This window comes from Lygodium microphyllum, chromosome 23 (genome assembly GCF_053477565.2).
Source record: "Lygodium microphyllum isolate KBCC chromosome 23, Lygodium_microphyllum_v1.1.10, whole genome shotgun sequence".
Taxonomy (NCBI): Eukaryota; Viridiplantae; Streptophyta; class Polypodiopsida; order Schizaeales; family Lygodiaceae; genus Lygodium; species Lygodium microphyllum.
In genome coordinates this window covers 51,094,813-51,122,149 of record NC_141157.1, presented here as the reverse complement: position 1 = coordinate 51,122,149, position 27,337 = coordinate 51,094,813, and the positions used below count along the sequence as shown (strand labels likewise).

Genomic DNA, 27,337 nt, shown 5'->3' with positions numbered 1-27,337 from the left:
AAATTGAAAATGCCTAGGCCTTGTGAGTGCAAGAATCCATTCTAAAGTTCCTCTTGAATATGTGCTTTAATAGCAAGTTTCCCATAGGTACAAGGGCTCAATAGGGTTGGATAAAGGTGTTATGCTAGATACGCTAAACATACTTATACACTCCACTTCTTTCTCTTCTACTAGCTCATCTTATGCCTCCTCTACCCAATGGTTGACTTTGGTGCTTAGTACTAATTGCTCCAGGTCAAGATACTCTCCCAACTTGGCTATAGCAACCTTTTCTATATGGAGTGCAATAATGGTACTCAATACACTTAGAAATTGCTTGTCCTTGGAGTGTGGTCAATCCTTCACTCTTCAATTTGATCACAGTATGCTTTCCTCTTTTCTATGCACACTTCTCGCATATTGTCAATCTATGGGTGCACCTAACGTATGTGCAAGTGGTGGCCTAAGTGTACCAAATACTGTACATATGATAGGATGCCTACTTGGGCCATTGAGTGCCTTAAGTATGTACATGTGTATATGCTTCCGACTATGCTTGCCTAGTGTCTAACAGCGCTTAGTGTCTAAGAATGAAATTGTGTATATGTATATGCTTATTCCTAAGAGTGGTTAGTGTATAAGTGTAACTAGTGACTTTTTAAGTGAGAGTATGTGCATATACACGTGTGTCTAAGAGCTAAGCAACTAGTAACCATGAGGGCCTTGTCACTAAAGGGTGTTTGCATCCTTATGAGTGCAATTTCCAAGAGTGGCTTATGACTACAATGACTAAGAGTAATCCTACAAGTGGACTACGAGTGGGTGAACCTTTGTGAAGCCTAAGAGTGATTGAACTTGTGTGTGCTAGTGTGATTGCCTAGTTGCATAAAAGTTATTTATGTGTGCTTCGTATGTAGGCTACAACTACAAGTGGTGAGTGCTTGGCTGTGAGTGGTTGTTTCTATAAGTACCTTGCACAATGCATGTGTAGACTATGTGCACTTAATGATACTAGTGTCTATGAGTGCTTTGTGCAGAGTAGCAAAACACAAGATGCAATCACTAATAATGGTGCAACAAGGCAACTAAGTGGATAGGCTGACAATACCCCTACAAGCACCCCCCAACACACAGAAACAAGCTAGCAATAGACTGCACAACAACATTGCACCACCACATAGCACAATGCCACCTCCAATGCTAGGCAACAACTCCAAGGGACGTAGGCAATAGGAAAGGGGGGAGAGCACCCAAACAGGAGTGGAATGAATGATAATGATCAAAGAATGCACACCCACACCATGTCCTTAATTGGGGGTTTTTCAGCATTTGTCCTATTGAATGAAATAATACCCATTTCATGAATCTATCTTTTTGGGGCTGTTTTTGTGGGCATGTTTTTGTGGGCATGCAACCTTTTAATTTTAGTGGCTCAATAGGGTTATGCCCATATGCATTGCTCATAACCCTGCTAATTGACACTTGAATTGAATAAAATGTTTCTTCACAATTATAGAAGTCTTGGGTATTTATATGATGCAACCAATAGCCCATGATGCTTTTTCATTCTACCTATAAGAATTTGTATCCAACCACAAATAACCCATGATGTTTCCGTACCCTACCTACAAAAGAATTGACATTACATTCAAGGTTCCTGCATCAGACTTCAGGTTTCATCAAATCATAAAAAATGGAATTTACAATAGCTGAACATTATCAAAGCCAATTTCGAAGGCTGGAAGCTAAGCCATATCTTGATATGCAATTTCTGTCCCCCTTTCAGTCTGTAACTAATATGCAACTCAAGAGGCCAACCAATTCTTGTGCATGCTGATAAGGGCTGAGAGTAAACCACAGAGGGACAGCAGGAAAGGATCTGCTAAAGCCCCTTTTCCATCTCGAATATCACTCAAAGCAAGAAGAGCATCTGCAAAATCTTGAATGATTGAAAGTGTCTTCATAAGTCGTTTCTTACGTAACTCAGCAAGCATTGCAGAAGCTTGGAAAGTTGATGTCAGTGTCAGTTCAGCAGAATCTTTGCCCCTATTTAGAGAATGTAAAAGCTTTGACTCTTTTGCTAAGATGGCTTGTACTTGCAGAATCTTTGAAGCAACACTTCCGAAATACCCAATAAATTCTGCCCATGCACTAATAGTCTGCAGCCTTTTTTGATGGCGTTTGTCCAGAAGCCCTGCCTTTGCCTTCATAAAGTGTAACCTTTATAATCAGTGGATTATGAAAGCAGCAGTAAATTTGACCATTAACACCAAGAATACTAAACTCTATTGTATCAAGAATGTTGTTAGCAGCCATGCCATAGTAGCTTGAAATGTAATCCACAATCAGTCTACATGAATACACACAAAAACAAAATGGATCTACTATCTTCAATGATTCTTTTGAACAGCTTTGATCTTTCATGTACACAGCTATAACCATGATCACAAGAGGAGAAAAGATCAGCTCAACATGTTCAGACTCCCAAAACTTCATGACAAATTTTATGGAACACTTTCAGTCATATTGAGAAGCAAATTATTATCCAGATATGCAGGCTATCTGGTAGATTCTTTGCTATAAATGCACAACTTTTGCAGCCCAAAGGGAGACCCAGTAATTTATCAAGCAACAGGATTGGCTTTTCTGATTTTGTGGTTGTTTCTTCAGTGTTCCCCTCCCTCACTTATCTCGCTGACTTGGAGAAATTCCCCACACATGCTACCCTTCAAACAACTTATGATAATGATATTGTTTCCAAGAAATGTCATTAAATTTATAGATTGTGTGAACTCCAAAAGGGAAAAACAAAGAGGCAACTAGCACACTCCTGGTTGACTGCTCACAGCTGTATGAATGTCAACCCCACCACCTCCTGCACAAGCATCCTTATACTGCACCTTTGTACAAGAAAAAGCATTTCTTGCTACTCCATGAAGTGGAACCTGAACCTAGAGCAAAACAAAAGCATGTGCAGTGGATTGTCGAATATTGAGATCATCTACTCAATCTGAAATTGTTCATCCTGTCGAAACACCCAAGCCCCTTGCCAGTGAGGCTCTAGGGGAATGTAGAGCCAAAAGACACAGCTTGACATGATATGGGAGGTGACGGTCATGAGTAGAGAACATAACCTAGGTCCTAAGACCAGTTTGTTGACAAGCACCATCTCCAAACCATATCACCGAATGAAACACAATCTGGTGAAGCAGGCCTTTCAGGCTAAGCTAAAGACCAAAGCTAAGAAGTACCACTTGAATGAGTTGGTGAGTGGTTATCTAGATAGCTGATTTCAAGATTCAAGATTATTTGGAGGTGGCTCCTCTCCTCGATGCGACTCTGAGCTTGATGCAGCCTTGGCTCTATTATCGTGGCTTAGTGGAGCATCACTGGCACTCAGTGTTAATCCAGAACAAGATTTGGAGGGTCGTGCAAAACTTGCCCAACAATGCTAGCACCCTTGGCAGCTCAAGCTCAAAAGAGTGGTGGTCATTTCTCACCTCCAAATACAGTAGGCAGTTCGTGAGAGGAGTTGTAGTACAATGGTGTATGTGCAATGTTCGGCCCCAAAACAGAGGCTCCTGCTGCCCACTACCAGCTCCACATGACATGACAGCTCCAAGCATCCATGTTGCTACTATGTCATCCAGCACTGCTATCTAGACCTGCCCGCTACAAAACAGTCCCTCATGTTTCCACAACTGCTCCAACCGACATTCCTGCTGCTTTAGACAAGCTCATTGCTGTTGCTGCCCAAAACCGACTGTTTTCAACTTGTCATGTCATCATTCCAGCTCTTGACTGCTGTATTTTCAATCTTGGACTCTACTATGCTGTTGTTCCACATCAGAAACATAAAATTTGCAGCCCATAAATGCAGTTATGCCACTCAAACTGCCTTCTATACCCACCACTCGCAACACATGACTCCCATGTATGTCCTTCTTGCTAGTAGCATCCCATACACCCCATTTGAGATAAAGTCCTACCCATCACCTACAACACATGCCTCCCATGTACGCCCTTTCTGCTAGTAGCATCCCATACACACTAATTGAGATAAACTTTGAAGTCCTACCCATCAGGTGTGTAGCATCACAATCCCATGACTCCTGAGCGAACAATGATATTTGCATATATCTTACCTCGTGCCATAAAGCAGGTTCACACTTTGATATCAATAAAACATCCCCCTAGGATCCAAACTGCACATCAGACATGGACACAAGTTGTACCCAGCATATAATGGACATCAAGCTCACCTCCTGGCCATTGAGTCAAAGGGGCTCACCTCCAAGCCTAGTGCCTAAAGAGTGCACGAACACAACCAGATCCAATGAGTTGGCATCCCAAACCACAACCCCATACTATCCTAGTGTGCAAAAACATCAAATAGCGAGCCCAAATTCCAATACTGGTGATCACACAAGATATCATCTGTGACTGACATAAAGCTCCTGCCGTCGCGTGCACTGGTCTCCGCCCCCCCCATCGTACGTGCTCCCCCCCCCCCCCGCCTTCTGCTCCGCCTGGGGAGCACTGCCCTCCCCCCCAAAGCTGCCTCCGCCTCACCCACCCCCGCCTGCTGTCCTCTCCCGCCCCCAGCTCTCTCCCCCCCATGGCACTGTTTTCTCCGCCTTCCCCCCATTGAGTGCCGGCCTTTAGTGGTGTCCAGCACCTCCCCCACCAGCCAAAAAAAGAATCCCCCCCCCCCCTCTTCCAGTAGCACAACAGCGTGATTGGTAGGTTCTTATCAAGGACACACAATGGAAACCTATGGTCAGATGCCGGTGCATTCTGGAGTGCCCCCCAGTCAAACACCTTGCGCATCGTCCTCTCTGAGGAACATCTCTTAGCCGTTCGTGCCACAAAGCTGGAGCTAAAAGAAATAGAGATCTTTGGTCAAGTCGTAGGACACTCCCCATCTAGGGCCCAGCTTCGGGATTGGCTTCACTCCACGTTGCGCATTGGCATAGCGTAGATTGCAGAGGCAATTCTCATGGGTCATGGGATATTCATTGTTCGACTCACCTCTGCAGACGCAGCCCATGAGCTAGTGGATAGCTCACCCTATGCTTCCACAAAGGGGGCCATCTACATGGTTCCCTGGTACAGTGGCTTCACAATGGAGGCATTCGCACTCCAGAACAAGTTTCTTAGACATCCGGTCACCTTACTCTTCCCAAGACCGGCGGTAGAGTATCGCAGTTAGTGGAGGACCTTGGACGGCTCTTCAGCACAGTTCTTCCTGCTTCCTTCGCGGATGCAGTGACTGACGCAGGAGTCCCAAAGGTACGGATCGCACTAAAAGATACAAAGAATATTTCAAAGTTTCTAGAGATTGAGGTAGGCGGACACTCCTTCAGGCAATAGGTTATTGTGACTGGGTAGCTAGGGCAGTGCCTGCATTGCCATGACTTTAGGCATCAAGCAGCAGACTGCACGCGCTTCGGAGCCAAGGCAGCTTCGCCAACAAGCCCGCAAGCGGACGCTGATGGTTTTACACGAGTCCAGAGATGACAGAGAGGGAGACGGTAGGGGGGCCGCAGTCAACCCCGTAAACATAGCTACGGCAGCAAGATGCAAGAGGGCAAGTGTCGGGCCCCCCAGCAGAGCACCCCGAAGCCCCCCCTCCTCTCCAAAACCGCCGCCCCCCCCCCCCCCCCCACCCGCCTTATACCTCCGACCATCCCACCATCCCTTGATCGTCCTCCTCCCCACCATCTCCCCCACCAATCACCCCCCCTAATCCCCACCCAGTACAGGTGACCCCCTCCCCCCCGGCCCATTTCCCCCCTCTTCCCACAGGAGGTGAGGAGTCCCGTACATCGACATCCTCCACTCACCAGTAGCCTAGCACCCCCCTCCCCACACAACCACCAACTTATCTGCCCTTGCCACCCATCACACTTTCCCGAGACAGGCGCCACTACTACCACAGGAGTTCTTTTGCAGTGGTCCGTGGTCCTACCTGAGAGTTGTGGAGCGCGGAGAAAACAGTCACCTGACCCTTCGCCTCCTCCTATCTGTGTCACCTCTCACACAGGAGACTAGACGATGACGCAAATAGGAGGAGGAGGTGAAGGGTCAAGTGGCAGACCACATCTCCCAGTGGATGGGAGAAGGAGAACTAGCACTCTTTTCCCAACAATGGCCAGGTTGCGTGATGGACATTAACAGGTGGGCTGGTGCCAAGGTCCCACATATGAGCATCATCTTTCAAGCCCCTCCACAGTGGAGAGCATGGATGGATGTGATTAAGTGGCCCCTAGCACGGGCGGCCCGTTTTTACCAATGTACAAAGTTGCCCCTCTCAAACTGGCTAATAAATTCCCTAGTGATACCACCTAGAGCATCTATCACCCCCATGGTCCGCCCGAGGGCCACCATGGGGGAATGGAGTTCACTGTCCAGGCTTGTAGCAAAGCATATCCGCATGCCCCATAGCTCTTCTTCTTTATCAACAGCTTCCACACCGAACAAATGCCTATTTGGTCAATAGCCTCCTCTACAGTGGGGCATGTGGTTCCACGAAGTTGATTGTTTGGCAAGAGTTGCAACCTGCCCTCGCCGAACAGATCGGCATCTTCCTTCTGCAGGAGCACAAGCTCACCCCCACCTAGGCCCATCGGGTAGGGAAGATACTCCTAGGCAATTCGCACACTTACTGGGAATACGCCATCAGTGCCCACAGTAGGAGTGGAGGCATATGCACCTCTATTAGCTTGGGCCTCACCGCCTATGTATGTGACCATGGGACGATTGTGGCAAGGAGGGTTCTATGGATCACATTGGATACTAGGGACTCGTGCCTTGGAGTCTTCAATGTCTATTCCCCTACGGAGGTTAGGACACGCAGCAAGTTTTGGGTGGAGATTGCAGCAAGACTCCCAGAGATGAACTCTCGGATTGTTGAAGGAGACTTCAACAACCTAAAGGCCTTAGAAGACCAGCAGGGCAAAGATAGGAACTATCAAGGTATGGCTGGGGAGGAGCAGGAGGCATGGGAGGTCTTCCTCCTCGCAGTAGGAGCATGTGATGCTTGGAAAGACCCAGCTTTTTGTCAGAAGTGGAGCAGCGGTGGAAGCATAAACATGTGCTGAAATAAACTGCTGAAACACAAAACAAAAAGAGAAAAGAAAAGAACACGATACAGATGAGAACTCAGATGTATGCACGGGAAATGGAATCCATATATCTGAACACGAGACAATCGCATACAACAGTGAGTCACTGGCTGCGTGGGCATTGGCACTAGCTCCTCTCTCCACAGAGTCTGCAGATGGTGAAGATGAAGTGACTGACTGAGGAGGAGCCACTGAGTATAAATAGGCTGAAAAAGTGGGGAGAATGCTGGTCGGACAGCATTAAAGCTGGCCGACTGGTGCATAAAATGCTCCACTGGCATAAAATGCCACACCAGAAAAATACCTAAAATACCTAATAAAAAATGCCCAGCCCAGATCAAGCTCAGACTCACACATGAGCTGACAAATACTCTGCTAACACCCTCTCTCAAATCATGAGTGATCTGATACAATACAATAGTACAATGAAAAGGGATCAGAAACTATACAACATAGAACCACCAAGTAGAACCATGGATACCCAAGCAATGGGTGATCAAGCCACCACCAAGGTGCCTCGGAGAGAACCTGATGTCGATGTCGATCGTACCAAACACCTGAAAATAGAGAAGATCATAGCATGTCTCTGTGTCCATCACCAATGTCTCGCAGTAGCATACAAGACCATCCTGTCAAAAATGCCGTTGAACATATGTGACCATGGAGTCCCTGCCTTTGGCAAGACCGCCAAAGTGTCCCCTCATGTGAGCTCCAGACGAAAGCCTCCCGCTCTCTGTCACATAACTAGCTCAGCATGAACCTGGATGTCAATCCCAGCTCCAAGATTTGATTCCACCAGACTGAAGTCGATGCGTCAGGGACGTCCCTCTCTGGAACCTATGCACCTGTATAAAAGTATAGATGAGACCCGGCTGCCCCATCTGAACACCCGCTCACACTCCCTCTCTGGCACAAGAGAGTCGTGATGGATGACCTCATCACCACCACTAGAAAGCAGCTGAGGAAGGGGCCACCAAGCCCTTCCCGCGATCCAAAGAAGAGGATCCCTTCCGCGCCTTGGACTTCACCTTGGTCGGAGAATCGGAGTTGGAGTCTGATGAAGGAGAGGACTCATCGGTAGAGTCAGCATTCCGCTTCGTCTTCTGCTCCTTCTTCCTGGAAGCCGCTAACTTCTTGCAGTCCTTCCGCAAATGTCCCTTCTTGCCACAGTGGTAACACTGGGCCTTCGACTTCTTCTTCCCGTCACCCCTCTCTGAAGCTACATAAGCCTCACCTCCATAATGTGCCGGAAGCCGCCCCTGTAATCTCAAGGATGCCTCATGCTCAAGAAGCATCGAGGTCATATGTGTAAAACTGACAGGAGTCGATGATGTCTGCGCCCGCAAAGCATTGGCCACTCCATCAAACTCCGAGGGGAACTTTTAGAGAACCCATGTGAGATAATCAGGTCCATGTAACTTATCATCAGTGGAAGTGCATGGAGGAGCCATATGGAGAGGATAAGAAGAGAAGTAGAGAAGAGATGGAATTTAGAGAGGAAACACAGCCAAAACACAAGCACAGACTGCAGAAAATGAGAGTTCACATGCAAGATAACCCAAAATCTGATCAATAGAAGACAAAATCTGCTGCAGAAAGTCAAAAAATCAGTCAAAAACTGCCAAAAACAGCAAAAACGGCCTGAAGGAACAGCCACCCAGCCACGAGAGATGCTGAATCAGCAAAACGCAGGCTGTAAACTGGAGAAAACAGGTAGAAAACTGTCGCCAGCAGCTGCAGATGAAAAACGCAGGCAGCAGAGGGTGCGTAGGCAGCAGAGGATGCGGAGGCAGCAGGCGATGGCAAAACTGCAAAAAACGCAGGCTGAAAACAGCCCCAAAACAGGTCGCCTGGCTGCGACAGCAGTCGTCTGATCAGCAGGGGTAGAAAACAGTCCTGAAATCAGCAAGAAAACACAGCAGAAACACAAATCCTGAAAACTGATACCATGTCAGAAGTGGAGCAGCGGTGGAAGCATAAACATGTGCTGAAATAAACTGCTGAAACACAAGACAAAAAGAGAAAAGAAAAGAACACAATACAGATGAGAACTCGGATGTATGCACGGGAAACGGAATCCATATATCTGAACACGAGACAGTCGCATACAACAGTGAGTCACTGGCTGCGTGGGCATTGGCACTGGCTCCTCTCTCCACAGAGTCTGCAGATGGTGAAGATGAAGTGACTGACTGAGGAGGAGCCACTGAGTATAAATAGGCTGAAAAAGTGGGGAGAATGCTGGTCGGACAGCATTAAAGCTGGCCGACTGGTGCATAAAATGCTCCACTGGCATAAAATGCCACACCAGAAAAATACCTAAAATACCTGATAAAAAATGCCCAGCCCAGATCAAGCTCAGACTCACACATGAGCTGACAAATACTCTGCTAACACCCTCTCTCAGATCATGAGTGATCTGATACAATACAATAGTACAATGAAAAGGGATCAGAAACTATACAACATAGAACCACCAAGTAGAACCATGGATACCCAAGCAGTGGGTGATCAAGCCACCACCAAGGTGCCTCGGAGAGAACCTGATGTCGATGTCGATCGTACCAAACACCTGAAAATAGAGAAGATCATAGCATGTCTCTGTGTCCATCACCGATGTCTCGCAGTAGCATACAAGACCATCCTGTCAAAAATGCCGCTGAACATATGTGACCATGGAGTCCCTGCCTTTGGCCAGACCGCCAAAGTGTCCCCTCATGTGAGCTCCAGACGAAAGCCTCCCGCTCTCTGTCAGATAACTAGCTCAGCATGAACCTGGATGTCAATCCCAGCTCCAAGATTTGATTCCACCAGACTGAAGTCGATGCGTCAGGGACGTCCCTCTCTGGAACCTGTGCACCTGTATAAAAGTATAGATGAGGCCCGGCTGCCCCATCTGAACACCCGCTCACACTCCCTCTCTGGCACAAGAGAGTCGTGAGGGATGACCTCATCACCACCACTAGAAAGCAGCTGAGGAAGGGGCCACCAAGCCCTTCCCGCGATCCAAAGAAGAGGATCCCTTCCGCGCCTTGGACTTCACCTTGGTCGGAGGATCGGAGTCGGAGTCTGATGAAGGAGAGGACTCATCGGTAGAGTCAGCATTCCGCTTCGTCTTCTGCTCCTTCTTCCTGGAAGCCGCTAACTTCTTGCAGTCCTTCCGCAAATGTCCATTCTTGCCACAGTGGTAACACTGGGCCTTCGACTTCTTCTTCCCTTCACCCCTCTCTGAAGCTACATAAGCCTCACCTCCATAATGTGCCGGAAGCCGCCCCTGTAATCTCAAGGATGCCTCATGCTCAAGAAGCATCGAGGTCATATGTGTAAAACTGACAGGAGTCGATGATGTCTGCGCCCGCAAAGCATTGGCCACTCCATCAAACTCCGGGGGGAACTTGTAAAGAACCCATGTGAGATAATCAGGTCCATGTAACTTATCATCAGTGGAAGTGCATGGAGAAGCCATATGGAGAGGATAAGAAGAGAAGTAGAGAAGAGATGGAATTTAGAGAGGAAACACAGCCAAAACACAAGCACAGACTGCAGAAAATGAGAGTTCACATGTAAGATAACCCAAAATCTGATCAATAGAAGACAAAATCTGCTGCAGAAAGTCAAAAAATCAGTCAAAAACTGCCAAAAACGGCAAAAACGGCCTGAAGGAACAGCCACCCAGCCACGAGAGATGCTGAATCAGCAAAACGCAGGCTGTAAACTGGAGAAAACAGGTAGAAAACTGTCGCCAGCAGCTGCAGATGAAAAACGCAGGCAGCAGAGGGTGCGTAGGCAGCAGAGGGTGCGGAGGCAGCAGGCGATGGCAAAACTGCAAAAAACGCAGGCTGAAAACAGCCCCAAAACAGGTCGCCTGGCTGCGACAGCAGTCGTCTGATCAGCAGGGGTAGAAAACAGTCCTGAAATCAGCAAGAAAACACAGCAGAAACACAAATCCTGAAAACTGATACCATGTCAGAAGTGGAGCAGCGGTGGAAGCATAAACATGTGCTGAAATAAACTGCTGAAACACAAGACAAAAAGAGAAAAGAAAAGAACACGATACAGATGAGAACTCAGATGTATGCACGGGAAATGGAATCCATATATCTGAACACGAGACAGTCGCATACAACAGTGAGTCACTGGCTGCGTGGGCATTGGCACTGGCTCCTCTCTCCACAGAGTCTGCAGATGGTGAAGATGAAGTGACTGACTGAGGAGGAGCCACTGAGTATAAATAGGCTGAAAAAGTGGGGAGAATGCTGGTCGGACAGCATTAAAGCTGGCCGACTGGTGCATAAAATGCTCCACTGGCATAAAATGCCACACCAGAAAAATACCTAAAATACCTAATAAAAAATGCCCAGCCCAGATCAAGCTCAGACTCACACATGAGCTGACAAATACTCTGCTAACACCCTCTCTCAGATCATGAGTGATCTGATACAATACAATAGTACAATGAAAAGGGATCAGAAACTATACAACATAGAACCACCAAGTAGAACCATGGATACCCAAGCAGTGGGTGATCAAGCCACCACCAAGGTGCCTCGGAGAGAACCTGATGTCGATGTCGATCGTACCAAACACCTGAAAATAGAGAAGATCATAGCATGTCTCTGTGTCCATCACCGATGTCTCGCAGTAGCATACAAGACCATCCTGTCAAAAATGCCGCTGAACATATGTGACCATGGAGTCCCTGCCTTTGGCCAGACCGCCAAAGTGTCCCCTCATGTGAGCTCCATACGAAAGCCTCCCGCTCTCTGTCAGATAACTAGCTCAGCATGAACCTGGATGTCAATCCCAGCTCCAAGATTTGATTCCACCAGACTGAAGTCGATGCGTCAGGGACGTCCCTCTCTGGAACCTGTGCACCTGTATAAAAGTATAGATGAGGCCCGGCTGCCCCATCTGAACACCCGCTCACACTCCCTCTCTGGCACAAGAGAGTCGTGAGGGATGACCTCATCACCACCACTAGAAAGCAGCTGAGGAAGGGGCCACCAAGCCCTTCCCGCGATCCAAAGAAGAGGATCCCTTCCGCGCCTTGGACTTCACCTTGGTCGGAGGATCGGAGTCGGAGTCTGATGAAGGAGAGGACTCATCGGTAGAGTCAGCATTCCGCTTCGTCTTCTGCTCCTTCTTCCTGGAAGCCGCTAACTTCTTGCAGTCCTTCCGCAAATGTCCCTTCTTGCCACAGTGGTAACACTGGGCCTTCGACTTCTTCTTCCCGTCACCCCTCTCTGAAGCTACATAAGCCTCACCTCCATAATGTGCCGGAAGCCGCCCCTGTAATCTCAAGGATGCCTCATGCTCAAGAAGCATCGAGGTCATATGTGTAAAACTGACAGGAGTCGATGATGTCTGCGCCCGCAAAGCATTGGCCACTCCATCAAACTCCGGGGGGAACTTGTAAAGAACCCATGTGAGATAATCAGGTCCATGTAACTTATCATCAGTGGAAGTGCATGGAGGAGCCATATGGAGAGGATAAGAAGAGAAGTAGAGAAGAGATGGAATTTAGAGAGGAAACACAGCCAAAACACAAGCACAGACTGCAGAAAATGAGAGTTCACATGCAAGATAACCCAAAATCTGATCAATAAAAGACAAAATCTGCTGCAGAAAGTCAAAAAATCAGTCAAAAACTGCCAAAAACAGCAAAAACGGCCTCAAGGAACAGCCACCCAGCCACGAGAGATGCTGAATCAGCAAAACGCAGGCTGTAAACTGGAGAAAACAGGTAGAAAACTGTCGCCAGCAGCTGCAGATGAAAAACGCAGGCAGCAGAGGGTGCGTAGGCAGCAGAGGGTGCGGAGGTAGCAGGCGATGGCAAAACTGCAAAAAACGCAGGCTGAAAACAGCCCCAAAACAGGTCGCCTGGCTGCGACAGCAGTCGTCTGATCAGCAGGGGTAGAAAACAATCGTGAAATCAGTAAGAAAACACAGCAGAAACACAAATCCTGAAAACTGATACCATGTCAGAAGTGGAGCAGCGGTGGAAGCATAAACATGTGCTGAAATAAACTGCTGAAACACAAGACAAAAAGAGAAAAGAAAAGAACACGATACAGATGAGAACTCAGATGTATGCACGGGAAATGGAATCCATATATCTGAACACGAGACAGTCGCATACAACAGTGAGTCACTGGCTGCGTGGGCATTGGCACTGGCTCCTCTCTCCACAGAGTCTGCAGATGGTGAAGATGAAGTGACTGACTGAGGAGGAGCCACTGAGTATAAATAGGCTGAAAAAGTGGGGAGAATGCTGGTCGGACAGCATTAAAGCTGGCCGACTGGTGCATAAAATGCTCCACTGGCATAAAATGCCACACCAGAAAAATACCTAAAATACCTAATAAAAAATGCCCAGCCCAGATCAAGCTCAGACTCACACATGAGCTGACAAATACTCTGCTAACACCCTCTCTCAGATCATGAGTGATCTGATACAATACAATAGTACAATGAAAAGGGATCAGAAACTATACAACATAGAACCACCAAGTAGAACCATGGATACCCAAGCAGTGGGTGATCAAGCCACCACCAAGGTGCCTCGGAGAGAACCTGATGTCGATGTCGATCGTACCAAACACCTGAAAATAGAGAAGATCATAGCATGTCTCTGTGTCCATCACCAATGTCTCGCAGTAGCATACAAGACCATCCTGTCAAAAATGCCGCTGAACATATGTGACCATGGAGTCCCTGCCTTTGGCCAGACCGCCAAAGTGTCCCCTCATGTGAGCTCCAGACGAAAGCCTCCCGCTCTCTGTCAGATAACTAGCTCAGCATGAACCTGGATGTCAATCCCAGCTCCAAGATTTGATTCCACCAGACTGAAGTCGATGCGTCAGGGACGTCCCTCTCTGGAACCTGTGCACCTGTATAAAAGTATAGATGAGGCCCGGCTGCCCCATCTGAACACCCGCTCACACTCCCTCTCTGGCACAAGAGAGTCGTAAGGGATGACCTCATCACCACCACTAGAAAGCAGCTGAGGAAGGGGCCACCAAGCCCTTCCCGCGATCCAAAGAAGAGGATCCCTTCCGCGCCTTGGACTTCACCTTGGTCGGAGGATCGGAGTCGGAGTCTGATGAAGGAGAGGACTCATCGGTAGAGTCAGCATTCCGCTTCGTCTTCTGCTCCTTCTTCCTGGAAGCCGCTAACTTCTTGCAGTCCTTCCGCAAATGTCCCTTCTTGCCACAGTGGTAACACTGGGCCTTCGACTTCTTCTTCCCGTCACCCCTCTCTGAAGCTACATAAGCCTCACCTCCATAATGTGCCGGAAGCCGCCCCTGTAATCTCAAGGATGCCTCATGCTCAAGAAGCATCGAGGTCATATGTGTAAAACTGACAGGAGTCGATGATGTCTGCGCCCGCAAAGCATTGGCCACTCCATCAAACTCCGGGGGGAACTTGTAAAGAACCCATGTGAGATAATCAGGTCCATGTAACTTATCATCAGTGGAAGTGCATGGAGAAGCCATATGGAGAGGATAAGAAGAGAAGTAGAGAAGAGATGGAATTTAGAGAGGAAACACAGCCAAAACACAAGCACAGACTGCAGAAAATGAGAGTTCACATGTAAGATAACCCAAAATCTGATCAATAGAAGACAAAATCTGCTGCAGAAAGTCAAAAAATCAGTCAAAAACTGCCAAAAACAGCAAAAACGGCCTGAAGGAACAGCCACCCAGCCACGAGAGATGCTGAATCAGCAAAACGCAGGCTGTAAACTGGAGAAAACAGGTAGAAAACTGTCGCCAGCAGCTGCAGATGAAAAACGCAGGCAGCAGAGGGTGCGTAGGCAGCAGAGGGTGCGGAGGCAGCAGGCGATGGCAAAACTGCAAAAAACGCAGGCTGAAAACAGCCCCAAAACAGGTCGCCTGGCTGCGACAGCAGTCGTCTGATCAGCAGGGGTAGAAAACAGTCCTGAAATCAGCAAGAAAACACAGCAGAAACACAAATCCTGAAAACTGATACCATGTCAGAAGTGGAGCGGCGGTGGAAGCATAAACATGTGCTGAAATAAACTACTGAAACACAAGACAAAAAGAGAAAAGAAAAGAACACGATACAGATGAGAACTCAGATGTATGCACGGGAAATGGAATCCATATATCTGAACACGAGACAGTCGCATACAACAGTGAGTCACTGGCTGCGTGGGCATTGGCACTGGCTCCTCTCTCCACAGAGTCTGCAGATGGTGAAGATGAAGTGACTGACTGAGGAGGAGCCACTGAGTATAAATAGGCTGAAAAAGTGGGGAGAATGCTGGTCGGACAGCATTAAAGCTGGCCGACTGGTGCATAAAATGCTCCACTGGCATAAAATGCCACACCAGAAAAATACCTAAAATACCTGATAAAAAATGCCCAGCCCAGATCAAGCTCAGACTCACACATGAGCTGACAAATACTCTGCTAACACCCTCTCTCAGATCATGAGTGATCTGATACAATACAATAGTACAATGAAAAGGGATCAGAAACTATACAACATAGAACCACCAAGTAGAACCATGGATACCCAAGCAGTGGGTGATCAAGCCACCACCAAGGTGCCTCGGAGAGAACCTGATGTCGATGTCGATCGTACCAAACACCTGAAAATAGAGAAGATCATAGCATGTCTCTGTGTCCATCACCGATGTCTCGCAGTAGCATACAAGACCATCCTGTCAAAAATGCCGCTGAACATATGTGACCATGGAGTCCCTGCCTTTGGTTTGGCCAGACCGCCAAAGTGTCCCCTCATGTGAGCTCCAGACGAAAGCCTCCCGCTCTCTGTCAGATAACTAGCTCAGCATGAACCTGGATGTCAATCCCAGCTCCAAGATTTGATTCCACCAGACTGAAGTCGATGCGTCAGGGACGTCCATCTCTGGAACCTGTGCACCTGTATAAAAGTATAGATGAGGCCCGGCTGCCCCATCTGAACACCCGCTCACACTCCCTCTCTGGCACAAGAGAGTCGTGAGGGATGACCTCATCACCACCACTAGAAAGCAGCTGAGGAAGGGGCCACCAAGCCCTTCCCGCGATCCAAAGAAGAGGATCCCTTCCGCGCCTTGGACTTCACCTTGGTCGGAGAATCGGAGTCGGAGTCTGATGAAGGAGAGGACTCATCGGTAGAGTCAGCATTCCGCTTCGTCTTCTGCTCCTTCTTCCTGGAAGCCGCTAACTTCTTGCAGCCCTTCCGCAAATGTCCCTTCTTGCCACAGTGGTAACACTGGGCCTTCGACTTCTTCTTCCCGTCACCCCTCTCTGAAGCTACATAAGCCTCACCTCCATAATGTGCCGGAAGCCGCCCCTGTAATCTCAAGGATGCCTCATGCTCAAGAAGCATCGAGGTCATATGTGTAAAACTGACAGGAGTCGATGATGTCCGCGCCCGCAAAGCATTGGCCACTCCATCAAACTCCGGGGGGAACTTGTAGAGAACCCATGTGAGATAATCAGGTCCATGTAACTTATCATCAGTGGAAGTGCATGGAGGAGCCATATGGAGAGGATAAGAAGAGAAGTAGAGAAGAGATGGAATTTAGAGAGGAAACACAGCCAAAACACAAGCACAGACTGCAGAAAATGAGAGTTCACATGCAAGATAACCCAAAATCTGATCAATAGAAGACAAAATCTGCTGCAGAAAGTCAAAAAATCAGTCAAAAACTGCCAAAAACAGCAAAAACGGCCTGAAGGAACAGCCACCCAGCCACGAGAGATGCTGAATCAGCAAAACGCAGGCTGTAAACTGGAGAAAACAGGTAGAAAACTGTCGCCAGCAGCTGCAGATGAAAAACGCAGGCAGCAGAGGGTGCGTAGGCAGCAGAGGGTGCGGAGGCAGCAGGCGATGGCAAAACTGCAAAAAACGCAGGCTGAAAACAGCCCCAAAACAGGTCGCCTGGCTGCGACAGCAGTCGTCTGATCAGCAGGGGTAGAAAACAGTCCTGAAATCAGCAAGAAAACACAGCAGAAACACAAATCCTGAAAACTGATACCATGTCAGAAGTGGAGCAGCGGTGGAAGCATAAACATGTGCTGAAATAAACTGCTGAAACACAAGACAAAAAGAGAAAAGAAAAGAACACGATACAGATGAGAACTCGGATGTATGCACGGGAAACGGAATCCATATATCTGAACACGAGACAGTCGCATACAACAGTGAGTCACTGGCTGCGTGGGCATTGGCACTGGCTCCTCTCTCCACAGAGTCTGCAGATGGTGAAGATGAAGTGACTGACTGAGGAGGAGCCACTGAGTATAAATAGGCTGAAAAAGTGGGGAGAATGCTGGTCGGACAGCATTAAAGCTGGCCGACTGGTGCATAAAATGCTCCACTGGCATAAAATGCCACACCAGAAAAATACCTAAAATACCTGATAAAAAATGCCCAGCCCAGATCAAGCTCAGACTCACACATGAGCTGACAAATACTCTGCTAACACCCTCTCTCAGATCATGAGTGATCTGATACAATACAATAGTACAATGAAAAGGGATCAGAAACTATACAACATAGAACCACCAAGTAGAACCATGGATACCCAAGCAGTGGGTGATCAAGCCACCACCAAGGTGCCTCGGAGAGAACCTGATGTCGATGTCGATCGTACCAAACACCTGAAAATAGAGAAGATCATAGCATGTCTCTGTGTCCATCACCGATGTCTCGCAGTAGCATACAAGACCATCCTGTCAAAAATGCCGCTGAACATATGTGACCATGGAGTCCCTGCCTTTGGCCAGACCGCCAAAGTGTCCCCTCATGTGAGCTCCAGACGAAAGCCTCCCGCTCTCTGTCAGATAACTAGCTCAGCATGAACCTGGATGTCAATCCCAGCTCCAAGATTTGATTCCACCAGACTGAAGTCGATGCGTCAGGGACGTCCCTCTCTGGAACCTGTGCACCTGTATAAAAGTATAGATGAGGCCCGGCTGCCCCATCTGAACACCCGCTCACACTCCCTCTCTGGCACAAGAGAGTCGTGAGGGATGACCTCATCACCACCACTAGAAAGCAGCTGAGGAAGGGGCCACCAAGCCCTTCCCGCGATCCAAAGAAGAGGATCCCTTCCGCGCCTTGGACTTCACCTTGGTCGGAGGATCGGAGTCGGAGTCTGATGAAGGAGAGGACTCATCGGTAGAGTCAGCATTCCGCTTCGTCTTCTGCTCCTTCTTCCTGGAAGCCGCTAACTTCTTGCAGTCCTTCCGCAAATGTCCATTCTTGCCACAGTGGTAACACTGGGCCTTCGACTTCTTCTTCCCTTCACCCCTCTCTGAAGCTACATAAGCCTCACCTCCATAATGTGCCGGAAGCCGCCCCTGTAATCTCAAGGATGCCTCATGCTCAAGAAGCATCGAGGTCATATGTGTAAAACTGACAGGAGTCGATGATGTCTGCGCCCGCAAAGCATTGGCCACTCCATCAAACTCCGGGGGGAACTTGTAAAGAACCCATGTGAGATAATCAGGTCCATGTAACTTATCATCAGTGGAAGTGCATGGAGAAGCCATATGGAGAGGATAAGAAGAGAAGTAGAGAAGAGATGGAATTTAGAGAGGAAACACAGCCAAGACACAAGCACAGACTGCAGAAAATGAGAGTTCACATGTAAGATAACCCAAAATCTGATCAATAGAAGACAAAATCTGCTGCAGAAAGTCAAAAAATCAGTCAAAAACTGCCAAAAACAGCAAAAACGGCCTGAAGGAACAGCCACCCAGCCACGAGAGATGCTGAATCAGCAAAACGCAGGCTGTAAACTGGAGAAAACAGGTAGAAAACTGTCGCCAGCAGCTGCAGATGAAAAACGCAGGCAGCAGAGGGTGCGTAGGCAGCAGAGGGTGCGGAGGCAGCAGGCGATGGCAAAACTGCAAAAAACGCAGGCTGAAAACAGCCCCAAAACAGGTCGCCTGGCTGCGACAGCAGTCGTCTGATCAGCAGGGGTAGAAAACAGTCCTGAAATCAGCAAGAAAACACAGCAGAAACACAAATCCTGAAAACTGATACCATGTCAGAAGTGGAGCAGCGGTGGAAGCATAAACATGTGCTGAAATAAACTGCTGAAACACAAGACAAAAAGAGAAAAGAAAAGAACACGATACAGATGAGAACTCAGATGTATGCACGGGAAATGGAATCCATATATCTGAACACGAGACAGTCGCATACAACAGTGAGTCACTGGCTGCGTGGGCATTGGCACTGGCTCCTCTCTCCACAGAGTCTGCAGATGGTGAAGATGAAGTGACTGACTGAGGAGGAGCCACTGAGTATAAATAGGCTGAAAAAGTGGGGAGAATGCTGGTCGGACAGCATTAAAGCTGGCCGACTGGTGCATAAAATGCTCCACTGGCATAAAATGCCACACCAGAAAAATACCTAAAATACCTGATAAAAAATGCCCAGCCCAGATCAAGCTCAGACTCACACATGAGCTGACAAATACTCTGCTAACACCCTCTCTCAGATCATGAGTGATCTGATACAATACAATAGTACAATGAAAAGGGATCAGAAACTATACAACATAGAACCACCAAGTAGAACCATGGATACCCAAGCAGTGGGTGATCAAGCCACCACCAAGGTGCCTCGGAGAGAACCTGATGTCGATGTCGATCGTACCAAACACCTGAAAATAGAGAAGATCATAGCATGTCTCTGTGTCCATCACCGATGTCTCGCAGTAGCATACAAGACCATCCTGTCAAAAATGCCGCTGAACATATGTGACCATGGAGTCCCTGCCTTTGGCCAGACCGCCAAAGTGTCCCCTCATGTGAGCTCCATACGAAAGCCTCCCGCTCTCTGTCAGATAACTAGCTCAGCATGAACCTGGATGTCAATCCCAGCTCCAAGATTTGATTCCACCAGACTGAAGTCGATGCGTCAGGGACGTCCCTCTCTGGAACCTGTGCACCTGTATAAAAGTATAGATGAGGCCCGGCTGCCCCATCTGAACACCCGCTCACACTCCCTCTCTGGCACAAGAGAGTCGTGAGGGATGACCTCATCACCACCACTAGAAAGCAGCTGAGGAAGGGGCCACCAAGCCCTTCCCGCGATCCAAAGAAGAGGATCCCTTCCGCGCCTTGGACTTCACCTTGGTCGGAGGATCGGAGTCGGAGTCTGATGAAGGAGAGGACTCATCGGTAGAGTCAGCATTCCGCTTCGTCTTCTGCTCCTTCTTCCTGGAAGCCGCTAACTTCTTGCAGTCCTTCCGCAAATGTCCCTTCTTGCCACAGTGGTAACACTGGGCCTTCGACTTCTTCTTCCCGTCACCCCTCTCTGAAGCTACATAAGCCTCACCTCCATAATGTGCCGGAAGCCGCCCCTGTAATCTCAAGGATGCCTCATGCTCAAGAAGCATCGAGGTCATATGTGTAAAACTGACAGGAGTCGATGATGTCTGCGCCCGCAAAGCATTGGCCACTCCATCAAACTCCGGGGGGAACTTGTAAAGAACCCATGTGAGATAATCAGGTCCATGTAACTTATCATCAGTGGAAGTGCATGGAGGAGCCATATGGAGAGGATAAGAAGAGAAGTAGAGAAGAGATGGAATTTAGAGAGGAAACACAGCCAAAACACAAGCACAGACTGCAGAAAATGAGAGTTCACATGCAAGATAACCCAAAATCTGATCAATAGAAGACAAAATCTGCTGCAGAAAGTCAAAAAATCAGTCAAAAACTGCCAAAAACAGCAAAAACGGCCTCAAGGAACAGCCACCCAGCCACGAGAGATGCTGAATCAGCAAAACGCAGGCTGTAAACTGGAGAAAACAGGTAGAAAACTGTCGCCAGCAGCTGCAAATGAAAAACGCAGGCAGCAGAGGGTGCGTAGGCAGCAGAGGGTGCGGAGGCAGCAGGCGATGGCAAAACTGCAAAAAACGCAGGCTGAAAACAGCCCCAAAACAGGTCGCCTGGCTGCGACAGCAGTCGTCTAATCAGCAGGGGTAGAAAACAGTCCTGAAATCAGCAAGAAAACACAGCAGAAACACAAATCCTGAAAACTGATACCATGTCAAAAGTGGAGCAGCGGTGGAAGCATAAACATGTGCTGAAATAAACTGCTGAAACACAAGACAAAAAGAGAAAAGAAAAGAACACGATACAGATGAGAACTCAGATGTATGCACGGGAAATGGAATCCATATATCTGAACACGAGAAAGTCGCATACAACAGTGAGTCACTGGCTGCGTGGGCATTGGCACTGGCTCCTCTCTCCACAGAGTCTGCAGATGGTGAAGATGAAGTGACTGACTGAGGAGGAGCCACTGAGTATAAATAGGCTGAAAAAGTGGGGAGAATGCTGGTCGGACAGCATTAAAGCTGGCCGACTGGTGCATAAAATGCTCCACTGGCATAAAATGCCACACCAGAAAAATACCTAAAATACCTGATAAAAAATGCCCAGCCCAGATCAAGCTCAGGCTCACACATGAGCTGACAAATACTCTGCTAACACCCTCTCTCAGATCATGAGTGATCTGATACAATACAATAGTACAACGAAAAGGGATCAGAAACTATACAACATAGAACCACCAAGTAGAACCATGGATACCCAAGCAGTGGGTGATCAAGCCACCACCAAGGTGCCTCGGAGAGAACCTGATGTCGATGTCGATCGTACCAAACACCTGAAAATAGAGAAGATCATAGCATGTCTCTGTGTCCATCACCAATGTCTCGCAGTAGCATACAAGACCATCCTGTCAAAAATGCCGCTGAACATATGTGACCATGGAGTCCCTGCCTTTGGCCAGACCGCCAAAGTGTCCCCTCATGTGAGCTCCAGACGAAAGCCTCCCGCTCTCTGTCAGATAACTAGCTCAGCATGAACCTGGATGTCAATCCCAGCTCCAAGATTTGATTCCACCAGACTGAAGTCGATGCGTCAGGGACGTCCCTCTCTGGAACCTGTGCACCTGTATAAAAGTATAGATGAGGCCCGGCTGCCCCATCTGAACACCCGCTCACACTCCCTCTCTGGCACAAGAGAGTCGTGAGGGATGACCTCATCACCACCACTAGAAAGCAGTTGAGGAAGGGGCCACCAAGCCCTTCCCGCGATCCAAAGAAGAGGATCGCTTCCGCGCCTTGGACTTCACCTTGGTCGGAGGATCGGAGTCGGAGTCTGATGAAGGAGAGGACTCATCGGTAGAGTCAGCATTCCGCTTCGTCTTCTGCTCCTTCTTCCTGGAAGCCGCTAACTTCTTGCAGTCCTTCCGCAAATGTCCCTTCTTGCCACAGTGGTAACACTGGGCCTTCGACTTCTTCTTCCCGTCACCCCTCTCTGAAGCTACATAAGCCTCACCTCCATAATGTGCCGGAAGCCGCCCCTGTAATCTCAAGGATGCCTCATGCTCAAGAAGCATCGAGGTCATATGTGTAAAACTGACAGGAGTCGATGATGTCCGCGCCCGCAAAGCATTGGCCACTCCATCAAACTCCGGGGGGAACTTGTAGAGAACCCATGTGAGATAATCAGGTCCATGTAACTTATCATCAGTGGAAGTGCATGGAGAAGCCATATGGAGAGGATAAGAAGAGAAGTAGAGAAGAGATGGAATTTAGAGAGGAAACACAGCCAAAACACAAGCACAGACTGCAGAAAATGAGAGTTCACATGCAAGATAACCCAAAATCTGATCAATAGAAGACAAAATCTGCTGCAGAAAGTCAAAAAATCAGTCAAAAACTGCCAAAAACAGCAAAAACGGCCTGAAGGAACAGCCACCCAGCCACGAGAGATGCTGAATCAGCAAAACGCAGGCTGTAAACTGGAGAAAACAGGTAGAAAACTGTCGCCAGCAGCTGCAGATGAAAAACGCAGGCAGCAGAGGGTGCGTAGGCAGCAGAGGGTGCGGAGGCAGCAGGCGATGGCAAAACTGCAAAAAACGCAGGCTGAAAACAGCCCCAAAACAGGTCGCCTGGCTGCGACAGCAGTCGTCTGATCAGCAGGGGTAGAAAACAGTCCTGAAATCAGTAAGAAAACACAGCAGAAACACAAATCCTGAAAACTGATACCATGTCAGAAGTGGAGCAGCGGTGGAAGCATAAACATGTGCTGAAATAAACTGCTGAAACACAAGACAAAAAGAGAAAAGAAAAGAACACGATACAGATGAGAACTCAGATGTATGCACGGGAAATGGAATCCATATATCTGAACACGAGACAGTCGCATACAACAGTGAGTCACTGGCTGCGTGGCATTGGCACTGGCTCCTCTCTCCACAGAGTCTGCAGATGGTGAAGATGAAGTGACTGACTGAGGAGGAGCCACTGAGTATAAATAGGCTGAAAAAGTGGGGAGAATGCTGGTCGGACAGCATTAAAGCTGGCCGACTGGTGCATAAAATGCTCCACTGGCATAAAATGCCACACCAGAAAAATACCTAAAATACCTAATAAAAAATGCCCAGCCCAGATCAAGCTCAGACTCACACATGAGCTGACAAATACTCTGCTAACACTTTTCACAGGAGGGAAAGATCGCTGGACTTCTCTTGCAGATACAGGCAACTGGGCAGAGTTTTGCTGGAGTGGCTCGACAGGTTTTATGTGGGAGAGTGGGAATGCTCTCACGAAGGCCAGGTAGGCCAGTTTACCAGCACCACTTTATCTGATCACTGCCCAATTCTCCTGACACTTGATACCCCAGCTTCAACCCTAGACACATAATCCTATCAGATCCCTGACTCGGTCTAGAGGAGGGAGGAGGTGAAGAGGCACATTGAGCAACTCTAGACTAGGGAGTGGGACAGGAGAGACCTGATCGCAGAGGAGGTTGCAGAGGTCCTAGCCGAGTCGAGCAGAATCCGCAAAGAGGCAGCCCTACAAGCCAGGCAACAAAGCTGGGAGGAGAAGAGAGCACTCTGGTGAGACCTGCAGCCACGCAGAGACTACTCCAAGAGACACCAGAGGATCCCATTCTCCACGCACAGGAGGCGCGCGCATAGGCAGCCCTTGCTGGCCTCAAGGATAGGTGCTCGAAGTTTTCCTTCCGCACCTCAACAGCCTTTTGGGCGCGAAAGGGGGACACCATATGCAGGGAATTTTTCTAGGTGCATCAACCCCGCACCTCAAGAGAGCAGATATGCAACCTCCGAGATCAATATGGGAGGATTCGCTGTAGCCCAAATGAGGTGATGGAGATTGCCACTGACTACTACAGACACCTTTTCCAACAGGAGACAATCTCAGCCAGAGGACAGCCTTGTAGACAACAGGTCTGGGACCACATCCCGTCCCTTGTCACAGAGGAGATGGAACACTCCCTCCTAGACCCCTTCACAAAGAAAGAATTAGAGGAGGCTTTCCATGCACAGGACAGGCAGAAATGCCCAGGAGAGAACAGTCTTTCTAAGGCCTTCTTCACTACCTACTAGGAGGTGGTGAATGACCCCCTACTAGTCTCCATAGAGAAACTTGAGAATGCAAGTCTCATCCACATCTGTGAGTTGCCTCCTAACAAGGTGACTATAAAGGCCCACTTGTCACAACTGAATACTTCGGCCACTCCTTGGGTTGTGGACAATGTAGCTGCCCATCAATTGAACCCCATCGAGAACATTTTCATATCGTAAACCCCTGCAGCCAAGCATGTCTGAGTTGGAAACAACTTTTCTGTCACAATTCAAATTCACCGTTTGCCTCTGACCAAGGCCCAGTTTGCACTACAGTGGATGATGTATACTATGTCCCCCAACTAGGAGTGAACTTATTATCCATTCAACAACTTTGCTGGTTGGGTCGAGTAGTCTTCTTTACAGCGACCACAATTCAAGCCCTTGACTCAAAATCTACATCGGAACCTAAAGATGATGAAGAGTCAACAAAAGGCTTGTCCTTCATCTTCCTTGCTTCCACACTACTGCTAGCTTCTTATGGTCATTCTAGAGATACCCCTTCTTACCATAGAAATAGCATTCCCCCTTCTTCTTCTTCTTCTTCTTCTTCTTCTTCGTGCCACCCCTCTGCGACGCAGTGAATGTCCAACCAAAAAAGTTGGCAGATCAAGACAGCAGCCTCCCCTATAGATTCAATGCACACTCATGCTCCAATAACATGGAGGTCATATGCTGGAAACTGGCTGGAGTCTTTTAACATATGGGCTCTTAAGTGTTTCCCACACCTCCTACACAGAAGGCAATGTGTGAGATGAACCATAATGATATGCTCAAAAATTAAGGAGGGCTGCATGATAGCCAAATGCTTGAATCCACTATGAATGACAAACAAATAGTAACCACTAACTAGAGTCGCTCATCTGTCTGACAAAACTTGTCTAACCCACAGCCCCTAAGTGACCCAACTGCAAGTAAGTATATTAGCAGACTAGTACCGTGCACAAAGTCAGGACCTATCAAAAGTAGGTTAGAATTCTAACCACTGAGGCTGAACGTGGTCACTTATCCTTCTGCAATATGTCATCGTGCATGACTCCTCGCATTTGGAATCTACCACTCATTCCCCTTGATGCATTGATAAGGATATATGGATGGTTCTCATAGGAGGGAAGTGTATCATATGTCCAAGACAAGGGAGCCGCCCAAGCCTCTTTTTAATTTTCTAATATAAGACACACACCCCCGAACGCCCACAAAAGAAAGCAGCCCAAGCGTCTTTGAAAAAGAAGAACAGATACGATACCAAAGCAATGCACCAGATACTTGTATCAATTCCTCGAATCTCCCAGCAATATTATGTAAAACTATTGTTGAAGACAAACTATAAGCAAAGCTTCAGCTACTAGGTTCCAATACCTTTTTGTTTTTTCTAGCTCTGGAAATCATCGACTTTGTTGTGAAAAGGGTGTATATGTATGAGAGAGCTAACCAGCCAGACAAACTGCTCGACGAAGTAATAGATGCCCTCTCCACCGCTAGCTACGTACTCGAGGAAGCCTTCTCGAGACAGAACAGAAGGGGCGGCACGGAGCGCGTTAACATCCTGAATGAACTTCCCAAGGCGGAAGGCCTTACGGCTGGTCCCGACGCTGGCCTCGAACTCCTTGAGGCGGGAGGCCAGGAGGGGGTCCTTGGGCCGCAGGGCTGGGGACGTCAGCAGGAGCTTGCAGGAGTATCTGGTTATCTTCAGCAGCTTATCCACGCCATCGCGCCTGCTCAGGTAAGCTTCCAGGTGGTCCAGGAAAGTGCGAGGCTGCTGGGGGGGCATAGTTCCTCTGTGTGTGTGTGTGTGTGTGGCGCTCTTTCTCTCTGTTCAGATTGCTCTTCCTTTTTGCTGGATCAGTCGTAATTCTTTGAAAGAACAGACATCGCCTTCTTCTTCTTCTTCCTCTTTCTTCGTCGCCTTCTCTGTTAGGAGGTCAGCAGGAATTGTCGATGATGATGCTTTTGCTGCCATAGCCTGATTGGGCTGCTTTGAACCGCAATACCTGGACATTCTATTTAGAGCCGTGTCTCCTCCGGAGTCCAACTGTTTTACATTCATAAGCTCTGCCACATAAGCCCCTTATAAAGGGCCTTTCATGCGAGCCCCACGAGCTCTTCTCGTGGCGTCGAAAAGGGTGGAGGAGATTGTGTGTGGTCCTTAGGGAGATATTCAATGGAGGTGTTCGTGCCATGGTTTCAAGGGAGCATACCCAAGCTCAAGCATCTATGTACTGCAATCCACCACTTGTTGTGCAGAAAGCATATTGTAATCCATAGAACCTTCCTAGCTGCATAATCTATATAAGCAACTATTTTCATCAAAAATGGTTTCCAAAACCCCCATCAAAAGATAATTAATGAATTGCATTTTTCCCTATCTAAACACGTATGTCAGCCAAAAAGCAGGGTGGGAACTCTCATGAATGGAATGTGGGAAGAGAGGGATCACTATAAAGGGCAAGCCTTTGACGAGCCATGTGTGTCCATCCAAAAATGGATGAAGGTTTTTGGTGAAAACACAAGGGACATGATGTTTCCCAAAAAACCGAGAGGTTTTAGGGCAAAACCAATTTTTGTGAGAAACTTTCCAAAAAAACCCCCTTCAAAAACCCAGGTGGAGAAAACTCCAATGGTTTTGTGAGAAAATTCAAAACCAATCCAATTCACATGAACCAATTTCCAATTTTCTCATAACCCCATCCCAATTTTCGAACATGAAACAACTATCTTTTTATGGAAAAAGGGAAAAAGTAAAGGTCCTTCTTCCTAATTAAGGAAAGCGAAACCAGTACTTTTTCAGAGAA

General features: G+C 48.0%; 1 protein-coding gene across 1 annotated transcript; it reads right to left on the bottom strand.

Moving 5' to 3' along the window:
• Window positions 1-1,473: 1,473 nt before the first annotated feature.
• PEX11A (peroxin 11A) lies at window positions 1,474-26,647 on the bottom strand. The gene is made up of 2 exons (XM_087663706.1): window positions 25,978-26,647; window positions 1,474-2,183 (listed from the first exon to the last, which is right to left on the bottom strand). Exons 1-2 carry the CDS (start codon window positions 26,314-26,316, stop codon window positions 1,785-1,787), a joined length of 738 nt encoding a protein of 245 aa, XP_087519832.1. The 5' UTR covers window positions 26,317-26,647; the 3' UTR covers window positions 1,474-1,784.
• Between the last annotated feature and the right edge of the window lie 690 nt (window positions 26,648-27,337).